Source organism: Euprymna scolopes, chromosome 26 (genome assembly GCF_053919585.1).
Source record: "Euprymna scolopes isolate OS-2025 chromosome 26, ASM5391958v1, whole genome shotgun sequence".
Classification (NCBI taxonomy): Eukaryota; Metazoa; Mollusca; class Cephalopoda; order Sepiida; family Sepiolidae; genus Euprymna; species Euprymna scolopes.
In genome coordinates, this window is record NC_136507.1 from 52363656 (window position 1) to 52373318 (window position 9663).

The 9663-nt window shown below is 32.6% G+C and overlaps 1 protein-coding gene across 1 annotated transcript in view; it reads right to left on the reverse strand.

Annotated features, from left to right (window-relative positions):
- LOC145248045 (protein disulfide-isomerase-like) overlaps positions 1-9442 on the reverse strand; it is a 31792-nt gene extending 22350 nt beyond the window's left edge. The window contains exons 1-2 of the mRNA XM_080109777.1: positions 9080-9442; positions 3668-3865 (exon numbers count right to left, since the gene is read on the reverse strand). Of these exons, the coding sequence (XP_079965903.1) occupies positions 3668-3865; positions 9080-9224 (343 nt within the window). The 5' untranslated portion in view covers positions 9225-9442. The remainder of the gene's footprint in view (positions 1-3667; positions 3866-9079) is intronic.
- Positions 9443-9663: the final 221 nt, after the last annotated feature.

Here is a 9663-nt window from a genome sequence, read left to right on the forward strand (position 1 = left end):
ATGCAGAACTCAAAGGTTTTCAGAGATACATAGATTCTAACAAAACAATCTAAATGAATAAATGAAGTATTTAGTTGTCACCTCATCAAAATGGATATCAGGGGAAAACAAATGAACACATCTAAGGAAATGGCAGAAACAATAGAGGAAAACCTAATCGGTAGTGGAATGGGGACAAAAATGGATAGTCACATTCAATGTTGCCAAGATTAAGCTTGTTTCCTTGGCTTAGCCATCACAGAACAGGAGTTGGAACAGATACATTGAGAACATTGCCAGGGCCGCTGCAAGGAAGGTGGGCTCTCTATTGTACTAGAAAGTTACCTACACCTGAAAGTATCCTGTACCTCTACAAACCCACCATTTGCCCATGTATGGAGTATTGTTGTCACATTTTGGCTGGTGCATCTGTTACTAGTCTCTTGCTCCTGGACAGGGTTCAAGAGAGTCGCCAACCTAATAGGTCTTAAACCATCATCTAAGCTCCAGCCTCTGTCCCATCGACAAAATGTTGCATTCCTCTGTCCGTTCTACAAGTATTTTAATTGTGAATGCCCTCGAAATAAATACTCCCGACGAGCAGCAAACTCCCACCCCAACACAGTAGAGATCCTTAAAGGCAAGAAGGCCTTTTACTCTAATAGTTTCTTCCCCAGAACTACTAGACTTTGTAACTCTCTTCTGGGTTCCTGCTTCCAACTGTACTGAAATGCAGATGATCAAGTGTAATGTGAATAGACATCTTGCTGCTCAACTCCCTACATAGTATCCCTGCAACTTATGGCCCCGATAGTAGCCTCCAACATCAAAGTGGCACCGTCTTGTTTGAGGTGAAAACGGAATAAAACACACACATATATATATATATATATATATATATATGCATGCTTGCTAGCTAGCATGGGTACCCAGTGTTGCCTGGGTTGACATGAAGTTCCGTTTTTGGAACACCTGCTATAGTCATTTTCATCATGGGCAACGTGGATACCCCCCCCCCCACAACAATTCCAAAAAGAAAATGAAAAACATGAAAATTTAATTCCTCCCGCCCCCAAAAAAGTATGTGATACCGTGGCTACCGAGAGTAAAGAAGGCCGATGCACATGACAGCGTGACTTCATTATCAGATTCAGTTGTAGGTATATGGTCTAGGCTATCAGCAGTAGTTTCCTCTAGTTCTCAGTTTGCTAACATGGTGCATTCTTGCATTGTTCCAAATTACCCCAAAGTACATAATTTTCTTTTCCTAAATTTTCTCAATTTGGATATGTACCATTAGAAGAGAAAATTTTTATTCCAACCAAATATAGTAAAGTAAGTAATGTTATTTGTTAATTAAACGTGTATTTAATTAGAACTGTATTCAAGTACTTTCATAACGTTTGATAACATTGTTGATATAAATTAAAGAAACAATACTATTTATTGCTAATACAACAAATATTATGTTGATATTTTTAACTTTATTTTCTTATAAGTCTACCAGGAAGGTTGAAAATTTAATTTTGTTTTAGTTTTGAAAATTATAAACAAATAATTTTTACATGAGAATTGTCAAAATGTCTTTTTAATAAAACCTTTCATTGAGTATTTCCAAATTATTTTGAAGTTCCATGTTTTTTTTTCTAAAGTCGGAATGAAAATTATTCATGCGGCTATTATGAAATTAGCCATGACTGAGCGTTATATTAAAATAGATTGTTTTTTAAATTATAAACAATTTTTACAGGAGAATAATTGTCAAAAATATTGTTTAAATTTATTTACTTGCCTCCACATGAGGGCACAGTTAGACAAAGGTCAGTTTTTAATGTGGGAAAAATCTAGCTCCCAAAAAAAGGGAGCTCTGGATAGGAACAAAAATAAAATAAAAATTGTGTCAGTCATAAGGATTTCTCCATTGACCGAGGACATAACAAATGAAGTGTAGCATCAGAACAGATACTACACTGATTATTATTGTAAATATTTACTGTCTTTTATATAAACAATAGTTTACATTATGGTATGAATGTTTTATTTATGTTTTTAGGTATGTGAACATCATTTTCAGCATGAGGATGTAATAAAGGAGAAGTCAAGATTCGATGATAAAACGTGAAATAAACCCGCAAGATGAGAACATTAGTCCGAATGATCTCGGAAGTTAAAAAAAAAAATTAAAATATTTCTGCACTAGTAACTTTTGTTTGTATTTAAATTTTTCAGTTTTGTATTTTATCGTTTTCATTCTAAAAATTATTTATCGTTTGTTTTCACTTTTAAAATTATTCATCGTTGGTGTTTAATATGTTATTTAATTCTTTGTTTCCTAAATTCATAATTCACTTTTATCAGTATTAAATTGTATATTGCTTTAAAATTACTTAATTTTACATAGATAATATTTATATTTTATATTGAATAAAGTTCAGTTCCAGTATTAATCGAACTGTGTTTCTTTTTCTTTTTAAAAATGTTTTATTGCTCTTTTTCGAATGGCCCTGATATAGTACTGTCAGTCTGATAAAGCTACCTACATTGCTTGCTGGCATTTTTTAGTTAATAGGCCTTCTTACTCTCGGTGGCCGTGGTAATATTTCGGCAGAAGGGACACAGAAGAAACTATTCTTTGGATATGGAGCACTGGAAAGACCCCCCCCCCAAAAAAAAAATATATTACAACTTTTGTTTCAATAAAAATAGCAAATGCCCATGCGATTGTGCAAAAAAGTCAGAATGAAACTGACCACTTGGTTTTAATAGGACAATTAACTAATTCACTTTGGTAGTCAATCACTAACAGCATTCACGGGATAGCTGGGACAGTCATCACCTCAACGATTTCAAAATGCAGATCTAGTTTAAAAGACCATCTCAATATTTGCATTTAAAAAATTAAATGCATAATAAAATTTCTGTATCCATTCAATATGACAAAGTGATGAACAGACTGACAAAGTTATGTTTGTCAGTACACATCAAGATAACAGATTGTACAAGATTACATATAAATCATTTGTTAGTGCAGATTAAAAAATTCAAGAAGTGCACAAAATTTCATTGTCATTTGTATACAGTTCATTATTAATTGGATATTGTCACTCAAGTCAAATGGGAGAGCAATCAATGGCAAAAGCTGAAATAAGGTGAATGGAGACGAGACTAAGTTTCGATTAGCAAATCGTTATTTCAGTAACTCTGAAAGGTGGACCTGCAGTAAGTGTTCCAATCAATGTTAACATTTCAGGTGGAAATAAATATTCCCAGAAAGGCAATTATGAGCAGAAAGGTGTACACTTTGATAAACCAGATCAAGCATCTAATCATCTTGTCTACAAAAAGCTTTGTTTTCTTAGAAAACAATGTAGACATTAAAACTAATTTATGTCAATATTGTAGAATTGAATACTTAACGTTAAGAAAATGTTTCAATTTCAAAATAAGTAGACAACTGTCGTTTATCCTATTGATAAGGGTTCACAATTGATAAGAAACTGGGGGTTTCTGAGGGGGAAAAGCAAAACTAGAAAAAAACTGATTTCAGCAAAAGAAAACCAGAAGTAACCAGCTTCAGGTTTAAAGCTGTTGATCTCCACAAATTAGCAAAGATTTCATCCTTGCACATCCAAACAATAGGCCACTAAAAAGGATAAAACCTTAAGGGAAAATTTTTTAATTTAATTACCTGCATAATCAGTTGATAGGACACCATCTTTGAAGAATTTGATGGTTGGGTAACCTCGGACTTCAAATCTTTCAGCCAAGTCTGGTTCAACGGTGGCATCAACTTTAGCCAAGAAGATGGTTTCATCATCTTGAAATTCTGACGCAGCATTTTCAAATTCTGGTGCTAGTGCTTTGCAATGGCCACACCAAGGGGCATCTGTTGAAAGAGAAAAACTTTTTTAAGCATAAGACCCACAGAAAAATTTAAAGACACTGATATTAATACAATCATTACATTTTAAACATGGAATATGAATTTTCTTCTCGCTGGATCTTAAAGAGAAGTAGTCCAAATGCAACAAATAAGATGGCGGATTCAAATGATAGAGTGCAATAATGTGAATTTTATGATTGAAAATATCTTAGTTTAATCAACTTGAAATGCATGTAACAGACAAACACAAGTGGAGGATAGTTCTAAAGGAGAGAAACTGCAGGGGTTTGGAAATTTTCACCTGCAGCAAAGTTTGTTAATATAAAATTTGACAAGACTGACACAGTAAGTGCTGTATGAAAATCCAAACCAGCCAAAAGCAATATATTTAGATATTGGCCTCAAGTCATGAAAGATCGAGCATATAGCATTCATTAAATTTCCAGAATTCTAACCGGTGCAATGTTTAATGGATCTGATAATTATCTTCTGGTTGTTTCTATAGACATGTAGTCTTAAAGACATGTTCAGATTTTGCTCTGAACAGTTTCTGGTTTACAAGAAAAATAGCATCGGCAGTTCTAGACGTCTACCAAAACAAACTGACAAATGCCATGCGCTTAGCATTTAAAGGAAAAAAAAATATTGCCTCCTTCATTTCCCAAATAAATTCTGATGCATACGAAGTAGAGTTGCTCACTTAAAAGTAGCCAGATTTCAGGCACAATATTGTGCCGATATTTACTTTCTCACAAAGGAGACAAGGGTTTTTTTTTTTTATGTAGGAAGAAAGCCAGCTCCCAAAACGAACTGGATTGAAATAAAAATTTTCTCAGTTGGAAATTTTTCCATGGCTGAAGACAAGAGAAAATATGAAAACAGATACTACACTTTACTCTTAGTCAAAAACTCATATGCTGAAGGTTTCTTACCAATCTAAGATTTTAGCAGTTGGTCTCATCCAAATAAAAAAAAAAAGCCTGACAAATTTGTCAGAAGTATTTTTACTCACCATCTGTATTTTTATTCCCAAAAGATTAAAGCACTATTATACAAAGTGTAAAGACAATTAGATCAAATTTATTCTAATTTTTGTGAGCACCACAAACAGATACTGGCTCTTCATCTTTCCTCACATAATGCAAGCAAGGTTGCATACTACAGACGATTTCACCCATAGCTTGAGAATCATATCTTATCCTTAAAAGATACTCATGGTAAACGATAAGCATATCCCCACCCGCGATCCCAATCAAGCCAGGTATCTTAAGATCTGAGTTTATACTGGTTTCTGATATAAAAAAAAAAATCCATTTATCAATAAATGTGATCGATCTGAGATCAATCGTCCATCTTTATACAAAAAAAATAAATAAATAAAAAAATAAAATACCCAGTTTGAAGAAAGTATCCTCCCAGGCAGTAAACCCTCACCAGTGAGACAAATCAGTTTTTTTTTAATGCGGGGGGGGGGAGGGGGGAGCCAGTCTCGATAATTTCAAAAGTGCCATTTCTTATGCAATTAAATTAAATTTGTAAAGTAAAATTTTTAATACAATGTAGGATTTAGGAAAAAATACTCAAACATTAAAGTTTAAGTGTTCGATAGCAATGTTACTAGATAAGATAACCCAATCAATAAGGACACGTGTTTAAATTCAGAAAGGATAAGGTTGTCGTGCCGTGTTTTTTTTTTTTTTTTTTTTTTAATTGGAAATAATTGTGATAGAGAAAGGGGGAGAATAATTGACCACAATGTTGTCAATAAGCTTCAGAACAGGTGGTCGACATGCGAGGTGTTTCCCATGATGGTGAAGTGAGGACGTGGCATGAACCGACATATAGAAAAATGAAGAGGAAACGTAATCAAACGGACAAGAGCGACGGATGAAGATGTGAGGAAGGGGGGGGGGAAGTACGTAAAAAAAAATAAAAAAATAAAAATATTCGAATAAAGATATACCGGTATCATCAATAAACGAACATATGAGAATAACCTCATCCAACACAGAAAATAAAACTAAAAAATTGCGCTACTAGATCCAGATCACGCATCGCCTATTTTAATTTAAAAGCATATCGAGTGACTCCGTGTTACAATTCATTTTATTTTTAGTCAACAGTTCAAATGTTTCAAGGTGAACCAAATATAATCTAAACGCCAAGCGCAGTGGAAGTGCAATATTGCATTTTGCAAAAGACCTCCCATTTTTAGTTAAAATGTTTTTACGAGAGTACCCAACGTAGTATAGACACCCCCAACCTCACCATGTTAAGAACGGCTTTCAGAATAAACGCCCCAACCTCGAAAGCCGTTTTTAACATGGGGAGGTTGGGGGTGTTTATACTACACCGAGTACTCAAAAAGAAAAAAAGTATTTCATCGTCGTTGTAATAGAGTCATCAAAAACGCACCTGCTTTTTTAAAAACGACTTCGGGGAAATATTTTTTTTTTTTACTGCATTTTATATCGCAGAAAAAGCGTGTGTAACAAGCTAATACTAAAGTCACTATTATAGTTACAATGCATACAAGAAAGTATTTAAGTTTAATTCAAAATCTTTAACCCCATCCCCCTCCTTATAATTGTTCAGGGTCATATATATATATATATATATATATATATATATTTTTTTTTTTTTTCAAACTAGGCCAACTTTTCCTGACATCAGCAAATTTCTTAAGCACGTAGGCAGACCAAAATGGAAATGGGAGGAGACCAAAAGTATTTCCTCTTCTCTTCAGAGAGAAGAAGATAGAAGAAAAAGTACTATATACTGTTAAAAATTACCATTGCCAATCAACACGAACCCGAGAAATATGGAACCGTATACAGATTGCCATAAGGATTTCCGATCGGCAACCCCTTTTTTCTCTTTAGCAAAAAAAAACAAAAAAAAAAAACGGATGCGGTGTGGTGTGATGGGTGATCTATCCACGATTTTGTAGAGAGATTTATTTCTCAAGATCTAATCCGAGGCTTGAATTATAAAGATTGCGAAAAAAGACTTGTATGCTGACAAATGGAGAAGGAATGAAAGCGCTATACTAATAACAATAAGTATCTCTCTTGCCAACTGAAATTTAGTTAAATAGATAAATTCATATTCGATATTGATACCGCGAGGCACAAATGAACCATAATACTAGACTTTGGCCGGTAGACTTTAAACCCAGTAAGAAATCAATTTCGAACGCCATGACGTAAACACAGCTCATGCCCCCCCCTCATTATGGATAATAAAAAAATATGGTCGCCACAGCAATTTTGTGATCATGCGAAATTCTAAAGTGATTTTTAAACCTTTAAACTGCCTATATGAAACTAATTTATAGGTATAATTAAAATAGATCAAAATTAATTTTAGTTAGCTTGTACTCTTATTTTTATAGCTCCCTATAAGTACATTGAAAGTTAAGATGTATAGCAAACAGTCAAGATATTCGTAAAAAAACGGATTTAAAAACATTTTAGTGTTTTACATTTAACACTCGTCCTTTGTATCTTCGGAAGAGAATCAATTTTTTTAATATCAAGTTAATACCGAATGAGATATATATATATATATATATATATATGAGATAGGTTTTTAATCTCGAGATTAAAAACCTATCTCGATATTAAGCCTTTGAATATTTGTTAAATGAAAGGCAATTTTAATATTACAAATCGAATACTCGTAAAAGTTATTTGTTAAATAGAATTTAGGACGCTGAAAACGCACAAAAAAGTCATTAGCTAATATATATATATATATATATATATATATATATGCTTTTTTGATTTTCCTCCAATTAATTTTTGATCACCTAAATAAAATGGAATCTAATAAATCGTTACCTCTTAAATATGGCAAAACCTGAATTATTTTTTTAAATGGACTAAAAAATTTGAAAGGTTTTTGTATTTATAATTTTAAAATATTTTCACCCTCGTTGTTCCACACATTCTTCAGGTGCGTATTTTCGGATTCTGATACCTGTGCGGAATTTTGAAGTGAACGTTTTAAAGTTCGAAATTTTTTTTTTTAAGAAATTGGAATATTAACAGCCAAGACGATAATTCGAAATTATCAAGGTTTCAAAATATGTAGAAACATGCACCCTATTTTAAATTATAAAAATACTAAAATCTAACATTGGATTTCTTCGATTTACTTTTATTTAAAGGAAAAAAAAAAAAAAAAAACAGTTCCGGTGAGGGAGACGTCAATTTCTTTCATGACGGTCAGGTGTTTTTTTTTTTTTTTTTTTTTTTTAACATATGTTGTCGATATGTTTTCATCGGAAAGAGACAAACTATTTTTCTAAAGCAAGTTAATTCAATATTAATTTATTGCACGTGTTTATATATATATATATATATATATATATATATATATATATATATATATATGCCGAGAGAACAGATAAATCAAGTTATAAAGAGAAGGGGAAGGGCAAATAAAGAAGAAGCGGTTTTCGGTAATAAATTAAAGGCATGGATTGAATTAATTTAAATTTGATAAATTTAAACTTTAGAGACTTATTCATATCTTGTAAACTTAAGCAACGTGGGTGGAGTAAAGCAATACTTTGTAGTATTAGGAAATCTAAAATTAAACAAATGTTTGACATATTACGAAGTTGAATGTGGAAACAATACTGGGTAATTTTATAAAATAGTGCCGCTCCAGAGAAATGGCACTTCCTAAAAAAGAACCACACTACTAAACGTTGGCGTAGCGTGAAATATAGGGGAAAAAATGCTTCAAAAAGCACTTTGGAATATTGAACTCTACAAAGTAAACAACACGTTATTTTTATTTTATTAAAAATAAACTATGGCAGTGGAAATTCTGAAAGTGATTTAAACCTTTAAACTGTCAATCTGAAAGTAATGATTAAAATGCAATTTAAGAAAAAAGTATTAAAATAAACCAATTACATAGGAGCATTTATTGGGGGGGGGCTAGAATTATTGAAAAGGCATGTAACTTTAGATATTTCGAAAGGTTTTTAGAAGCTGTCGAAAAATAACGAAAGATGAATAAACATACATAAAGACATGGAAATCAGCACTTGTGCATTTTAACATCAAGCAAATCGTTTTCATTTTAGAAGAGTTCCGTCCGCGCAAGGAAGCCTCTTCTCATTAAGTTTTTTTTTTTTTTTTTTTTTTGCTTTTAGATGTTAGGATGCACAAGTTCATGAAAATCTAGGATGGTTAAACTTACAAAATTCGACCAACAAATATTTCGTCTTGTTCACTGCCAAGTCGAAGGTAGCCTTCTCTAATACAAGCACTTTTTTATCTTCCTTAAATTCATGAGCAGATGTGAAGGATAAAAATCCGACAAGTAGTAATACGTTCAGCTTCATGGCTAGCTTTTCTGAGAATGTCGTGCCTGTGTACGTATGTGTTTCTTTAACGAAACACAAGAAAAGAAAAGAAGGAGGGACCTATGTATTTATATATAGTTTTTTTGTTTTTATGACCGGATGCCGGTTGAAATACTCCAACGTGGCAAAGTGAATGAATCGCCACTGCGCATGCGGTTAAATATGTCAGCTTTTAGCGTGTTGAAAATTGATTGGACAATTAGACATGACGTCACTTCCGTTTTAGGGGGCACAATGCTAACATCAATTTATTCCCATATTCAAGCTTTCTCATTTCAAAATAAGATTTTCTTTTATATTTACCTACTGTCATTCTTTTGTCTTTTTTAGAGAACGCGTTTCGTGAATTTTAAAGCTCATATTATCAAAGCTTTGCTATTTCGTGTTTATGTTCATTGATAACATCTTAAAATGTTTA